Raw genomic sequence first — 16,643 nt, 5'->3', positions numbered from 1 at the left:
CAACATACTCGCCTCATCCCATACATCCAGCATACTCGCCTCATCACTTACATCCAACATCCTCACCTCATCACTTACATCCAACATCCACGCCTCATCACTTACATCCAACATCCTCGCCTCATCACTTACATCCAACATCCTCACCTCATCACTTACATCCAACATCCACGCCTCATCACCTACATCCAACATCCTCGCCTCATCACTTACATCCAACATCCACGCCTCATCACTTATATCCAACATCCAACTTGTTTCATTTAAATTCCTCACTTTATCACTTTCATCCCGTGTTGTTTCCCCCACTCCTCAACAATGTTGCTAAATGTTTTCGAGATAAATAATGATAATTAACTTTTTTTTTTAAAGCAATGACATGAACGACAACTGTTCATGCCTTTTCATGCGAACAGTGGAGTCAACATCCACGCCTCATCACTTACATCCAGCATCCTCACCTCATCACTTACATCCAACATCCACGCCTCATCACTTACATCCAACATCCTCGCCTCATCACTTACATCCAACATCCACGCCTCATCACTTACATCCAACATCCTAGCCTCATCACTTACATCCAACATCCTAGCCTCATCACTTACATCCAACATCCAACCCTCATCATTTACATCCAGCATCCTCGCCTCATCCCTAACATCCAACATCCAACCCTCATCACTTACATCTAGCATCCTCACCTCATCACTTACATCCAGCATCCTCACCTCATCACTTACATCCAGCACCCTCACCTCATCACTTACATCCAGCACCCTCACCTCATCACTTACATCCAACACCCTCGCCTCATCACTTACATCCAACATCCTCACCTCATCACTTACATCCAACATCCTCGCCTCATTACTTACATCCAACATCCAACCCTCATCACTTACATCCAGCATCCTCGCCTCATCACTTACATCCAACATCCACGCCTCATCACTTTCATCCAACATCCTCGCCCCTTACTTACATCCAACATCCTCGCCTCATCACTTACATCCAGCATCATCACCTCATCACTTACATCCAACACCCTCGCCTCATCCCTTACATCCAGCATCCAACCCTCATCAATTTCATCCAACATCCTCGCCTCATCACTTACATCCAACATCCTCGCCTCATTACTTACATCCAACACCCTCGCCTCATCACTTACATCCAACATCCTCGCCTCATTACTTACATCCAACATCCAACCCTCATCACTTACATCCAGCATCCTCGCCTCATCACTTACATCCAACATCCTCGCCTCATCACTTACATCCAACATCCTCGCCTCATCACTTACATCCAGCATCCTCGCCTCATCACTTACAACCAACATCCACGCCTCATCACTTTCATCCAACATCCTCGCCCCTTACTTACATCCAGCATCCTCGCCTCATCACTTACATCCAACATCCACGCCTCATCACTTACATCCAACATCCTTGCCTCATCACTTACATCCAACATCCTCGCCTCATCACTTACATCCAACATCCTCGCCTCATCACTTACATCCAACATCCTCACCTCATCACTTACATCCAGCATCCTCACATCATCACTTACATCCAACATCCACGCCTCATCACTTACATCCAACAACCTCGCCTCATCACTTACATCCATCATCCTTGCCTCATCACTTACATCCAGCATCCTCGACTCGTCCCCTATATCCAGCATCCTCGCCTCATCACTTACATCCAACATCCTCGCCTCATCACTTACATCCAGCATCCACGCCTCATCACTTACATCCAGCATCCTCGACTCATCCCCTATATCCAACATCCTCGCCTCATCACTTACATCCAGCATCCTCACATCATCACTTACATCCAGCATCCACGCCTCATCACTTACATCCAGCATCCTCACCTCATCACTTACATCCAGCATCCTCGCCTCATCACTTACATCCAGCATCCTCGCCTCATCACTTACATCCAGCACCCTCACCTCATCACTTACATCCAACATCCTCGCCTCATCACTTACATCCAACATCCTCGCCTCATCACTTACATCCAACATCCTCGCCTCATCACTTACATCCAGCATCCACGCCTCATCCCTTTTATCCAACACCCAACATCCCTTATATCCAACATCCCACATCCACACCTCATCCCATATATCCAACATCCAACATCCACCCCTCGTCCGTTATATCCAACATCCTCGCCTCATCACTTACATCCAGCATCCTCGCCTCATCACTTACATCCAGCATCCTAGCCTCATCACTTACATCCAGCATCCAACCCTCATCACTTTCATCCAACATCCTCGCCTCATCACTTACATCCAGCATCCTCGCCTCATCACTTACATCCAGCATCCTCGCCTCATCACTTACATCCAGCATCCTCGCCTCATCCCATACATCCAGCATCCTCGCCTCATCCCTTACATCCAGCATCCTTGCCTCATCCCATACATCCAGCATCCTTGCCTCATCCCTTACATCCAGCATCCTTGCCTCATCCCTTATATCCAACATACTCGCCTCATCCCATACATCCAGCATACTCGCCTCATCACTTACATCCAGCATCCTCGCCTCATCCCTTATATCCAACATACTCGCCTCATCCCTTATATCCAACATACTCGCCTCATCCCTTATATCCAACATACTCGCCTCATCCCATACATCCAGCATACTCGCCTCATCCCTTACATCCAGCATCCTCGACTCATCCCTTACATCCAGCATACTCGCCTCATCCCTTATATCCAACATCCAACTTGTTTCATTTAAATTCCTCACTTTATCACTTTCATCCCGTGTTGTTTCCCACTCCTCAACAATGTTGCTAAATGTTTTCGAGATAAATAATGATAATTAACTTTTTTTGTTAAAAGCAATGACATGAACGAAAACTGTTCATGCCTTTTCATGCGAACAGTGAAGTCAACATTTGGTTAGAACAAGCTTTCACTCAAGCACAAACAGTGTTATTATAATGTCATTAAATCCCTTTATGCTTTAGTAATTTAACCTAAGCGATCGACTTCATACTTGACTTGATGCACAGGCATCGCAATTGTAACTGGCAAGTTAACTATCGAAAGTTAAACGGATGCCGCGCAACACTATAGAAAGTATCGTCAGACGTTATAAAAGAAAAAGCTATCCCGTTAATTATGAACTTTTTGGATACAAAGTACGCCGCTGCTGAAAGATAAACGTGGGGTCTATTTAAAACACGTTCAATAATACCCTGACATCCTCTGTGGTCTAGTGCGTCTGCCCGGAGAGCGGAAGGTGCGGAGTTCGATCCCCGGTCGCGTCATACCAAATGACGTTAGAATACGGTACTTGTTGTTACCCTGCCTGACCCTCGGCATTAAGCGGCTAAAACAGGGAGCGCTCGGCTTGGAGTCCGTAATTGTGTCTGAGCGGGGTATTCATGTTAAACGTTAAACTACGGCATGGAATATCAGTGTGTCAGCACTATGAAATGAAAATTAATCCGGACTAGTACACACACACACACACACACACACACACACACACACACACACACACACACACACACACACACACACACACACACACACACACACACACTCACTCACTCACTCACTCACTCACTCACTCACTCACTTACTCACTCACTCGTTAAACTTCATTTTATCTCAGGGGGCACGGGTGGCCCAGTCGTCTAAGGCGCCGCGATTCGCTGTGCAGAGTTGCGTCCCTTGGGCACGCCAGAAACCTATGATTGTGGGTTCGAATCCCGGTTCGCCACGATTATGTTTCTAGGTTTGTCAGCACCATACCCGTGCTCGTGGGTTTCACCGAAGTGGTAAACGTCTTAGACCTGCATCACTTCGGGCTTTCCTCCCACACTAAGCTGACACGCCACGATATAACTGGAATACTGTTAAAAGCGGCGTTAATCCCAACTCACTCACTCACTCATTTTATCTCACCTTTAAAAGAGCGAGTGAGTGAGTTTTTAAAAGTATTCCAGTTATATCACGTATTCCAGTTATATCGCGGCGTGTCAGCTTAATGTGGGAGGAAAGCCCGAAGTGATGCAGGTCTCAGACGTTTACCACTTCGGTGAAACCCACGAGCACGGGTATGGTGCTGACAAACATAGAAACATAATCGGGGCGAACCGGGATTTGAAATCATGAATAATATTAACAACAATGATTTTGACATATATTATATCTGTGGTAATAGTTCACAACCTCCAGTTATTCGAACACTTTCGGATAGGTTGCAGCAGTTAGGTAAATCACGGTAGTGTTGAAATGAGCAAAGTCTTGTTCCCTATCATATGAATAATTTTACACAGAGTATTTTGCGTAATTCTTAAATTATGAAGATCCTGTGGACCAAAACGTGCCCCTAACATATCTTGCCCTTTGATTTGGAGGTTTAACAAGGTTTTAAATTGTAATATTTGTAGTCTCCAACTATCTCACAAAGTTACATTTCCTTACCCTAAGTTATTGTTATTTTTTAGATTGTGTGATCATATTCTGATGATGTAACTTTGATGAATTCAATGTTTTGTGTAATTGTGTTTTGAGCGTTTATGTCTGAAAAACTTAACGCCAAACGCGTGCCTTACGCAGTAGCGCCACACACGTGCGCACGGTGTCATTCCTGATTTTGACAGTTTCAAGGAAGGTCCATTGATCTTTGTGGACCATCATTTCTGTCAATCTTATTGACTCTGCTCATCATACAGTTCGATTAACGATATCATTTATTGTTTGTATATGAACTGGTGTTGTAGGGTCTTTGGGGTATAGGCATGCCGGAAACTCAGCGTCAGCGTGCAGTGGCCAATACGTCTAATGTATCTGTGATTAGCAGACTATGGAACAGGTACCAACACACCAAAAATGTTGACGATCGACCCCGTTCAGGGCGTCCCAGGTCAACAACAAGAGTACAGGATCGATTGATGAGTATGAGTGATTGAGTTGGGTTTAAGTGATGCAGGTCTCAGACATTTACCACTTCGGTGAAACCCACGAGCACGGGTATGGTGCTGACAAACCTAGAAACATAATCGGGGAGAACCGGGATTCGAACCTACAATTATAGGTTTCTGGCGTGCCCAAGGGACGCAACTCTGCACAGCGAATCGCGGCGCCTTAGACGATTGGGCCACCTGCGCCCACCGATTGATCCGAAACCAGGATTTACGTAATCGAGCTCAAACGTCGAATCAAATTACTGCAAACGTTCATCAGGCTACTAGAGTACGCGTTACGGGTCAAACGATTAGAAACGCTCGTTGGCCACTTGCTGTGCCGCCCCTTCCAAATCGTCAAGTTGCCAACAGACGTCAATGGTGTACACAATGTCGAAACTCGGGTAGTCGTCGTTGGTCACGTTTCATGTTTTCAGATGAGTCCCGATTCAATTTTCACTTCCTTGATAGGCGTGGAGAGGTCAAAATGAACGCCAAGACAGTGTCCAATTGAGACTTCATGACCTATTTGGAGGAGGATCGGTTACGGTGTGGGGTGACATCACTATGATCGACCGAGCCCCACTCCATATTGTGCAAGGAAGGGTCACTGGCCAGAGCTATCGGGACAACATAATTACAGCCTTTGTTGTCATATTTCCAAGACGTGTGGGTTGACGTTTTGTCTTTCAGGACAACAGCCTCAGTGTTCGAATCGTCAATTCTCACCTCCAGTACCTAACATCCATAGACATGATATGGAGACGTGTGCGTCAAAGACCTCCGACCACGTTGGCTGAACCTGACCAAGTGCTGCAAGAGGAGTGAGAAAGACTCCCTAAAATCGCCATTGGGACACCTATACACGCAGTATGCTTCGTCGTATGAATAAATGTTTGAAAAATCGTGGTGTATTACGCCCTACTAAAACAACCCGTCAACTTTGAAATTTCCCATCTTAACCCAATAGCCCTTAATCATTTTTGGCCAGTTTAAGTTATATCCGACTATCCCCTACTTCTTCTAAGAGTATATTTCAAAACAAACGTCCCACGATGGTTTACATGCATAAAGAAATCATGTATTGAAATTCATTTACATTTTAAAGTAAGGGACGAGTGTCACATTTTGAAATACAAATACGAATTCGACCATTGATGTCCTCTATGTGGAATGCCTTACCAGGAACAAGTTCCAATTATTTCATACTTTAACACAGTGTAACCACAAAGAAACCTCATATGTGCTACCAGTTTAGATTTACTTACATTGTAAATCGCTCATTCACGAAAATACAATTTACTCAAAGGCTTAGGTAATTGTGATTACATACATTTATGGAAAACTCTAAATTATATGGCTTTGAAGATTGATCAATCTTTTAATTGTGCAAAATACAAAATACAAACTTTCAGAACACTTTGTTGCCGTTAAAATGCGTACAGGTGTGAACAAAAAGGGCACACGTACAAAGTATTTTCGGTTTCAAACTGCCATAGATCTCTAAATGGAAATAAAAATAACCCGAATCTCACAATAACTCATCTAAAGAATACAAACTGTTTGGTAGAATTTGAATTTTGAATATATTTTTATTTTAAAATTTTAAACGCCCGTGGGAGTCCTTCTTCACGGCACATGAAATCGAGCAAGGAAACAAAGGATTTTGAGTTGTATGTTTATTAAAACATGATGCAGTTACGTTTGCGTTATATATATGAAACAGTCAGTCCTTCAGGTCTTTCAAAGTTGAAAGACAAGTATAGACTGATATATATATATATATTGCTCGTACAAAATAAGGGAACATACATATAAAGGGAAGCAACCCCCGTCGACATAAGAAAATTAAACTTGTTTCGGTAAGGCAGAAACACACCAGATTTGAGCTTAATGATTTGTGCCTTATTTGGTCATAAAACCTTCTGCTGCTTTATGGTGTGCTGTTTCTTAAAATATTCATAATCAGCTGTTAACAAAGTCGTCTTGTTCCTTTGCTTCTAACGCTTCACAACCACGAAATATTGATGATGTGCAACTTTCCACTGTGTAATTTACCATTCTGACAGTTTTAGAATTTAACGGCGATCAATTCATGAGCTTCAATCAAATATTGCATTACATAACAGATGCTATGAGATATTAACCGCTGAAACTCGGAAACAACGCTAGCTTTTTGTAACCAGTCAACACACAAAAGATATTTTTCGTCCGATAACACACTGTGAAGTAACCTGTTCAACAAAGGTGACTGCAACATTAACAACTCCATAACACGAAATTTGCTTATCAAAGTTCACGCCCTCTTCGAGTGAAAGAGACTGAACAATGCGTAATGAAGTCCCAAGTGTCATATCACTGCGTACTGGTTGAACCAAGCATGCTCGCAGCAGATGAACTATATGGCATAATGATACAGGCAGCCCTACCCGCGACCGGCCCGCGCCATGTTGCATTGTGGCGTTATCTAACGTCAATCGACGCCGTGACCTTTGACCAGCACGCTCTCCACAGCTTGCGTTATTATTGTGTTCGTATGTGTTCATTATATGTAATATAATCACAGCAATCCACGGAGTGTTATATCTGGAAATCAGTATATTCACTCGATCTGTCATCTTAAAACGTTACCTGTGAAACGTGAAAATTATCATTATCAGCGTTCTCCCCAGGCGTGTTATTTCCAGCGGCTAACCTGTCGTTAGAGGCGCGTGGAGAGTAACCTGGCGGTTGTTATATTTCCTTTACATTGTGTGTTCCTAGTTTGACTTTAACACAAGGTGTTTTCTTCCGACAATGCTCTCAATATGTATGTTCTGTTTGAAGAAAGTAGATAGTGTTATCAGTTGCCTCATGAGACGCTGCGGTCGCGGCGGTAAAGTTAAAGTAGGGATAGGGTTGAAGTGATAGTGTGGTAATGGTTGGAGTTATGGTTGTAGTAGAAGTGGGGTGACAAAGTTAGTATTCGTGATGATTGACATCAGCGTGTTGGCCCTTGCGGAAGTAATTAGTGTGTGAGAAATAGTAGTAGTTGTAGTAGTAGTAGTGGTAGTAGTAGTAGTAGTAGTAGTAGTTGTTGTTGTTGTTTTTGTTGTAGTATTAGTAGAAGTAGTAGTAGCAGCAGTAGTAGTTGGAGAAGAAGTAGTAGTAGCAGTAGTAGTGGTAGTAGTAGTAGAAGTAGTAGTAGTTGTTGTAGCAGAAGTAGTAGAAGTAGTAGTTGTTGTTGTTGTAGCAGTAGTAGAAGTAGGAGTAGCAGTAGTAGAAGTAGTCGTAGTAGTATTAGTAGTAGCAGCAGTAGTAGTGGTAGAAGTAGTAGTAGTAGTAGTAGTAGTAGTAGTAGTAGTTGTTGTTGTAGCAGTAGTAGTAGTAGTAGTAGTAGCAGTAGTAGAAAGTGTAGTAGCAGTAGTAGAAGTAGTAGTAGTAGTAGTAAAAGAAGTAGTAGTATTAGATGTAGTAGCAGTAGTAGCAACAGTAGTAGACGTGATGGTGATGGAGGTAGTAGTAACAATAGTAGTAAAGTGGTAGTAGTAGTAGCAGCAGCAGCAGCAGCAGTAGTAGTTGTGATAGAAGAGGTAGTTGTAATATAAGGTGTAGTTTTTAGATGCAGATGGTAGGCATAAAGGCGGTAAATGAAAGTAAGGAAGCTGTGATAGATACATCTGTAGTGGTCTTCATAGTAGTGGTTCTATGGTTCTGTCGCGGTACTTATGTAGCCATGATTCTGTAGTAGTAGTTCTGTAGCCTTGGTTCTGTAGTAGTAGTTCTGTAGCCATGCTTCTGTCGCAGTAGTTCTGTAGCCATGCTTCTGTCGCAGTAGTTCTGTAGCCATGCTTCTGTCGCAGTAGTTCTGTAGCCATGCTTCTGTCGCAGTAGTTCTGTAGCCATGCTTCTGTCGCAGTAGTTCTGTAGCCATGCTTCTGTGGCGGTAGTTCTGTAGCCATGGTTCTGTAGTATTAGCTCTGTAGCCATGATTCTGTAGTAGTAGTTCTGTACCCATGGTTCTATCGCAGTAGTTCTGTAGCCATGCTTCTGTCGCAGTAGTTCTGTAGCCATGGTTCTGTAGTAGTAGTTCTGTAGCCATGCTTCTGTCGCAGTAGTTATGTAGCCATGCTTCTGTCGCAGTAGTTCTGTAGCCATGCTTCTGTCGCAGTAGTTCTGTAGCCATGCTTCTGTGGCGGTAGTTCTGTAGCCATGGTTCTGTAGTATTAGCTCTGTAGCCATGATTCTGTAGTAGTAGTTCTGTACCCATGGTTCTGTCGCAGTAGTTCTGTAGCCATGCTTCTGTCGCAGTAGTCTGTAGCCATGCTTCTGTCGCAGTAGTTCTGTAGCCATGCTTCTGTAGTAGTAGTTCTGTAGCCATGCTTCTGTAGTAGTAGTTCTGAAGTCATGCTTCTGTAGTAGTAGTTCTGTAGCCATGGTTCTGTGGTGGTTGTTTTGTAGCCATGATTCTGCAGTAGTTGTTCTGAAGCCATGGTTCTGTAGTTCTGTAGCCATGATTATGTCGCAGTAGCTCTGTAATCATAATTCTGTAGAAGTAGTTCTGTAGTAGTAGTTCTGTGGCCATGGTTCTGTAGTTCTGTAGCCATGGTTCTGTGGTAGTAGTCCTGTAGCCATGGTTCTGTTGTAGTAGTTCTGCAGCCATGGTTCTGTGGTACTAGTTCTGTAACCATGGTTCTGTGGTACTAGTTCTGTAGCCATGATTCTGTGGTAGTAGTTCTGCAGCCATGGTTCTGTGGTAGTAGTCCTGTAGCCATGGTTCTGTGGTAGTAGTTCTGCAGCCATGGTTCTGTGGTAGTAGTTCTGTAGCCATGGTTCTGTGGTAGTAGTTCTGCAGCCTTGATTCTGTTGCAGTAGCTCTGTAGCCATGGTTCTGTCGGGGTAGTTCTGTAGCCATGATTCTGTCGCGGTACTTCTGTAGTAATGATTCTGTGGCGGTAGTTCTGTAGCCATGATTCTGTCGCGGTAGTTCTGTAGCCATGATTCTGTCGCAGTAGTTCTGTAGCCATGATTCTGTCGTGGTAGTTCTGTAGCCATGATTCTGTTGAGGTACTTCTGTAGCCATGATTCTGTCACAGTAGCTCTGTAGCCGTGGTTCTGTCGTAGTAGTTCTGTAGCCGTGGTTCTGTAGTTCTTTAGCCATGGTTCTGTGGTGGTAGTTCTGTAGCCTTGGTTCTGTCGCGGTAGTTCTTTAGCCATGATTCTGTCACAGTAGCTCTGTAGCCACGATTCTGTCGCAGTGGTTTTGTAGCCATGATTCTGTCCCGGCACTTCTGTAGCCATGATTCTGTCGTGGTAGTTCTGTGGCCATGGTTCTATGGTGGTAGTTTTGTAGCCATGGTTCTGTGGCGGTAGTTCTGCAGCTATGGTTCTGTGTTAGTAGTCCTGTAACCATGGTTCTATGGTAGTAGTTCTGTAGCCATTGTTCTTTGGTAGTAGTTCTGTATCCATGGCGGTAAATAAAGTTATAAAGCTGTGACAGGTACTTCTGGTAGTGGTCTTAATAGTAGTGGTCCTATGGTTCTGGCACGGTACTTATGTAACCATGATTCTGTCGCAGTAGTTCTGAAGCCATGGTTCTGTAGTAGTAGTTCCGAAGCCATGGTTCTGTAGTGCTAGTTCTGTAGCCACGATTCTGCAGAAGTAGTTCTGTAGCCATGGTTCTGTAGTTGTAGTTTTGTAGCCATGGTTCTGTGGTAGTAGTTCTGTAGCCATAGTTCTGTAGTTCTGTATCCATTGTTCTGTGGTAGTAGTCCTGTAGCCATGGTTCTGTGGTAGTAGTTCTGTAGCCATGATTCTGTTGCAGTAGCTCTGTAGCCATGGTTCTGTAGTTCTGTATCCATGGTTTTCTGGTAGTAGTTCTGTAGCCATGGTTCTGTAGTTCTGAAGCCATGGTTCTGTAGTCCTGTAGCCATTGTTCTGTAGTAGTATCTCTGTAGCCATGGCTCTGTAGTAGTAGTAGTTAGGTAGCCATGGTTCTGTAGTAGTAGTAGTAGTAGTAGTAGAAGTAGTAGTAGTAGTAGTAGTAGTAGTAGTAGTAGTAGTAGTAGTAGTAGTTGTTGTAGTAGTGTAGCAGTTGTTCTGTACTAATAATTTTGTAGGAGTCGTTCTATGGTAGTAGTTCCGTGGCCATATTTCTGTAGTAGTTGTTCTGTAGCCATGGTTCTGTAGTAGTAGTAGTAGTAGTAGTAGTAGTAGTAGTAGTAGTAGTAGTAGTAGTAGTAGTAGTAGTAGTAGTAGTGTAGCAGTTGTTCTGTACTAATAATTTTGTAGGAGTCGTTCTATGGTAGTAGTTCCGTGGCCATATTTCTGTAGTAGTTGTTCTGTAGCCATGGTTCTGTAGTAGTAGTTAGGTAGCCATGGTTCTGTAGTAGTAGTAGTAGTAGTAGTAGTAGTAGTAGTAGTAGTAGTTGTAGTAGTAGTAGCAGTTGTTCTGTACTAATAATTTTGTAGGAGTCGTTCTATGGTAGTAGTTCCGTGGCCATATTTCTGTAGTAGTTGTTCTGTAGCCATGGTTCTGTAGTAGTAGTTAGGTAGCCATGGTTCTGTAGTAGTAGTAGTAGTAGTAGTAGTAGTAGTAGTAGAAGTAGTAGTAGTAGTAGTAGTAGTAGTAGTAGTAGTAGTTGTTGTAGTAGTGTAGCAGTTGTTCTGTACTAATAATTTTGTAGGAGTCGTTCTATGGTAGTAGTTCCGTGGCCATATTTCTGTAGTAGTTGTTCTGTAGCCATGGTTCTGCAGTAGTAGTAGTAGTAGTAGTAGTAGTAGTAGTAGTAGTAGTAGTAGTAGTGTAGCAGTTGTTCTGTACTAATAATTTTGTAGGAGTCGTTCTATGGTAGTAGTTCCGTGGCCATATTTCTGTAGTAGTTGTTCTGTAGCCATGGTTCTGTAGTAGTAGTTAGGTAGCCATGGTTCTGTAGTAGTAGTAGTAGTAGTAGTAGTAGTAGTAGTAGTAGTAGTAGTAGTAGCGTAGCAGTTGTTCTGTACTAATAATTTTGTAGGAGTCGTTCTATGGTAGTAGTTCCGTGGCCATATTTCTGTAGTAGTTGTTCTGTAGCCATGGTTCTGTAGTAGTAGTTAGGTAGCCATGGTTCTGTAGTAGTAGTTCTGTAGCCATGGTGTAGGAGTCGTTCTATGGTAGTAGTTCCGTGGCCATATTTCTGTAGTAGTTGTTCTGTAGCCATGGTTCTGTAGTAGTAGTAGTAGTAGTAGTAGTAGTAGTAGTAGTAGTAGTAGTAGTAGTAGTGTAGCAGTTGTTCTGTACTAATAATTTTGTAGGAGTCGTTCTATGGTAGTAGTTCCGTGGCCATATTTCTGTAGTAGTTGTTCTGTAGCCATGGTTCTGTAGTAGTAGTGAGGTAGCCATGGTTCTGTAGTAGTAGTAGTAGTAGTAGTAGTAGTAGTAGTAGTAGTAGTAGTAGTAGTGTAGCAGTTGTTCTGTACTAATAATTTTGTAGGAGTCGTTCTATGGTAGTAGTTCCGTGGCCATATTTCTGTAGTAGTTGTTCTGTAGCCATGGTTCTGTAGTAGTAGTTAGGTAGCCATGGTTCTGTAGTAGTAGTAGTAGTAGTAGTAGTAGTAGTAGTAGTAGTAGTAGTAGTAGTAGTGTAGCAGTTGTTCTGTACTAATAATTTTGTAGGAGTCGTTCTATGGTAGTAGTTCCGTGACCATATTTCTGTAGTAGTTGTTCTGTAGCCATGGTTCTGTAGTAGTAGTTAGGTAGCCATGGTTCTGTAGTAGTAGCAGTAGTAGTAGTAGTAGTAGTAGTAGTAGTAGTAGTAGTAGTAATAATTTTGTAGGAGTCGTTCTATGGTAGTAGTCCCGTGGCCATATTTCTGTAGTAGTTGTTCTGTAGCCATGGTTCTGTAGTAGTAGTTAGGTAGCCATGGTTCTGTAGTAGAAGTAGTAGTAGTAGTAGTAGTAGTAGTAGTAGTAGTAGTAGTAGTAGCGTAGCAGTTGTTCTGTACTAATAATTTTGTAGGAGTCGTTCTATGGTAGTAGTTCCGTGGCCATATTTCTGTAGTAGTTGTTCTGTAGCCATGGTTCTGTAGTAGTAGTTAGGTAGCCATGGTTCTGTAGTAGTAGTTCTGTAGCCATGGTGTAGGAGTCGTTCTATGGTAGTAGTTCCGTGGCAGTAGGTTTGTGATGCTATGAGGTCGTCTCGTCAGGGATAACATAACAACATGTAACAGATGTCGGCAAGCCTAGCAATTGAATCTTTTATCATCAGCAGAGTAGCAGAAACTGTAATGACGGGTATGTTTGTAGAGGTCATTTCATTTCAAATAGTAGACGAAGCAGCAACAGTAACATCTTCCCAAGGCAAGGGAGTTAACTGACTATAAAAGTCCAGTCACTTAACGCCCTTGTCTTGGGAAGATGCAACAGTAATATTAGGCGAAGTAGCAACAGCAATGCGGGAACGTTAGAAGATGGCAATTCATTATTAAGTAACAGTAGACGAAATAGAAACAGTCATGACGGTATGTTTGCTAATGGCAATTCATTACCAAAGGTAGTGAGTGAGTGAGTTGGGTTTAGCGCCGAAATATTCAAGTTATATCACAGAGTGTCATGGGAGGAAAGGCCGACGTGATGCATATCTCAGACGTGTAACACTTTGGTGAAACCTACGAGCATGGATATGGTACTGACTATTCTAGAAACATTATCTGGTCGAACAGGGATTCGAACCGGTAGGTTTCTGAGGTGCCCAGGGGACACAACTCTGAACAGCGAATTGCGGCTACATTGGTGGATGCTGATGTAGAGTTGGGATGTTACATTTTATTGTCGTCATTTGGCTGCTGACGTGGACGGGAAGGCAGAATATGTGTAGCAGAAAATAACTGTAACATAATTACTATAATAATATATTAAAGGCGGACAAAGACTGTGATATAGTGGATGTGAAGGATTCAGGTCACGATAATCTTGTACAGTTTTTCAGTTCATTAGTGAGGAGATTATATTAAAACCGAAAACATATTTTGTTCTTGATAATTTGTTAGATATTAATTTTAACCAAATTTGGATAATCGGTATCAAGATGTAAGCCGATAGACCAAATATTAAACCCTTAGATCTCCGTTCTACTTTGATTATTCATGCCGTCTTTCAAAATCGATGACAAAACTACTGCCAACACCTAAGAGCTCTGAAGCAGTGATAGAAGCCAGCAAAGTAACGACTCGTACAGCGCTCCGCGTGCAACATCAAAGCCAAGCCGTATCTGGGGCAGTTGTTATCGATCTGTGAAGCAGGGTGAATGGTCGCACCGAATTCAAAGGGAGGTAACCTTTGATGTCTTTGTGACGCTAGTCTGGAAGTAGTTACTCCCCTTTAAGAAAATCCTCATTTCCCGGTTGTCAATATTTTATCCCTTTGATTGTTTGCATGACTCGTTTGAGCTTGATGGAATTTCGATTATGTATTTATGACGATTCAACATTCTGCCATCGATCAAATTGAGGGATCAAGGGAAAGTGTTGTCGTTATCATCATTATCATTGTCATGGTATCTTTTGTTGTTTTTTGTGACATGAATGGACCACCGAAAAGCAATGACAACCACAATACCCAAGAAAACAAATTTTAAAAATACAAAGCCCAATAACTTCAATTTTTGTTATGGAGATTTTAAACAAAACTTATACGACCATTTCTTCTTCCCTGTGCACAGCACACCATAAGATGCATATGACGCAATGCACGTGACGTCAGAATCAAATTTTAAACTTCCAACGTCTATATCTTTGTGGAAGTTATAACTTTTGGTTAAGTTAGAGCATGGCTTTTGTTTGTTTGTTTGTTTGTTTGTTGTTTAACGCCGCACTCAGCAATATTCCAGCTATATGACGGCGGTCTGTAAATAATCGAGTCTGGACCAGACAATCCAGTGAGTGACGTCATGAGGATCGACCCACGCAATTTGGATACTATGCAAGCCTGACCACCTGATCCCGTTAGTCGACTCTTACGACAAGGATAGTCGCCATTTAAGGCAAGTATGGGTTGCTGAAGACTTACTTACTTACTGCGAAGTGTGTCTTGTGTTCATGCATAACAATACTTATCATCTTACACATGGGGGGAATGGCGGAATCTGATTGGCTGCGACCCATTCCTTTATTTCAATGTACCCTGCTAACATGTAAGGTACATTTCTTTTGTTCCCCGCTCAAATTGACGATCTGTTGGCATTACTTTTGCAACATACCATCCGTAATTTTCTATCAGAAATTAATGATGTAAGACATATATTTACAATAAATTTCCTAATGAGTGAGTGAGTAAGGTTTTACGCCGTTTTTAGCAACATCCCAGCAATATCACAGAAGGGACACCAGAAATGGGCTTCACACAATGTACCCATGTGGGGAATCGAACCCGGGTCTTCGGCGTGACGGGCGAAAGCTTTAACCACAAGACTACACCACCGCCCTTTCCGAATGAAATAGATCTAGGGGGAATGACTCAACGTATTTTTTCAGTCGTCTGCTTCTTCGATGAATGTGACAAATGAACGAATTGGATAAATGCCTAACTGTGGAACTGATACCGTATGTATGCATAAGCCATACCTCCAATATTATGATGCGTGCGCTAAGACAAGTTCGTTGTCCATCTGTCCCTCCTGTGACATGGGATGACGTGCCCTCTGTGTTAATATACGTTCCCCTTCGGCTTCGAGGAACAGAAACCAACACAGAGAGTACATTCAACCTCGAGACCGGTGGACAACTTCTGATATTTATCAGCATGATATAAACATAAAATAAATTGTCACTGTATTCTTAGTCCTGCACCATGACTGTGGAATATATTTATTTTATGAAAGAAAAACGTATGCAAAAGAAATCTAGCCAGCTCTAGCTAGCTCTACTCCACATGAAATCAGCATTGGGAAAATTAGGTATAAGGTATAAAAAAAAAATGTGAATTTCGGGATTTATCGAATTTGTAATGTTCATATTAGATATATAAGGGACATAAATGCATTTGCATGTGCAGCCCTGGTAAAAAAAACTACACTTCTTCTAAATCTCTATCAAACAAACACAACATCAGTGATCTTAGCGATCTACGAAACATTTCATGATGTGTGGGATCATAAGTCTACATGTAATATGAACAGTTAATACTAGCAGCTAAATGAAATATGAAACATGTTTATGTCAGTGTTATCGAAACATTAAGTATCCGTGCATGGGATGTATCGGTTATATATTTGTTTTGAGATAGATAGATAGATAGATAGATAGATAGATAGATAGATAGATAGATAGATAGATAGATAGATAGATAGATAGATAGATAGATAGATAGATAGATAGATAAAATACAAAAGTCCAAAGATGAGCTGTATAATTTACTCAACCGGTTTCACGTACGTGATTTTCAAGAGTATATCTAAGTACATGTAGTATGTGTATAGACATATATTATTCCATCGTGTGGTTGTCACGTGGGTGTATCCCAGTATGCAATATATTCAAAACTTATGTCACTCGATGGTCAATTAGCATTTATGGTAACAAATGTAAGTCTTGTGTTTCAGACGTCCGCTAATTGAAGGGATGAACCTCTTGTTATCACTGATTTTCATTGATCCGTTCATGTATAATTTTCACCGTTATTTGGGCTTTTACGCCCAATGGAATCTGTTTCGTTGGATAATTCAGACTGGTT

At 42.1% G+C, this 16,643-nt stretch overlaps 3 protein-coding genes across 3 annotated transcripts; all 3 read right to left on the bottom strand.

The window, feature by feature from the left end:
- Positions 1–928: 928 nt before the first annotated feature.
- On the bottom strand, positions 929–1,318 carry LOC139475559 (uncharacterized). The gene has a single exon (XM_071258749.1). The coding sequence runs from the start codon at positions 1,316–1,318 to the stop codon at positions 929–931; it is 390 nt and encodes a 129-aa protein (XP_071114850.1).
- An 819-nt stretch (positions 1,319–2,137) lies between these two features.
- LOC139475558 (zinc finger CCCH domain-containing protein 13-like) lies at positions 2,138–2,731 on the bottom strand. Its single transcript, XM_071258748.1, has one exon. It carries the CDS (start codon positions 2,729–2,731, stop codon positions 2,138–2,140), a length of 594 nt encoding a protein of 197 aa, XP_071114849.1.
- A 6,745-nt stretch (positions 2,732–9,476) lies between these two features.
- Positions 9,477–10,238, bottom strand: LOC139475557 (uncharacterized). Its single transcript, XM_071258747.1, has one exon. It carries the CDS (start codon positions 10,236–10,238, stop codon positions 9,477–9,479), a length of 762 nt encoding a protein of 253 aa, XP_071114848.1.
- Between the last annotated feature and the right edge of the window lie 6,405 nt (positions 10,239–16,643).

The sequence above is a fragment of the Haliotis cracherodii genome, unplaced genomic scaffold (genome assembly GCF_022045235.1).
Source record: "Haliotis cracherodii isolate W230 unplaced genomic scaffold, xgHalCrac1.p SCAF_3, whole genome shotgun sequence".
In the NCBI taxonomy this organism is placed as follows: Eukaryota; Metazoa; Mollusca; class Gastropoda; order Lepetellida; family Haliotidae; genus Haliotis; species Haliotis cracherodii.
The sequence above is the reverse complement of the archived record's forward strand: the minus strand, read 5'-3'. Positions and strand labels throughout refer to the sequence as shown.

Bases quoted from the DNA above. Each gene is read 5' to 3' on its own strand.
- LOC139475559 (XM_071258749.1), bottom strand. From the start codon at position 1,318: ATGCTGGATGTAAGTGATGAGGCGAGGATGTTGGATGTAAGTGATGAG.
- LOC139475558 (XM_071258748.1), bottom strand. From the start codon at position 2,731: ATGCTGGATGTAAGGGATGAGTCGAGGATGCTGGATGTAAGGGATGAG.
- LOC139475557 (XM_071258747.1), bottom strand. From the start codon at position 10,238: ATGGCTACAGAAGTGCCGGGACAGAATCATGGCTACAAAACCACTGCG.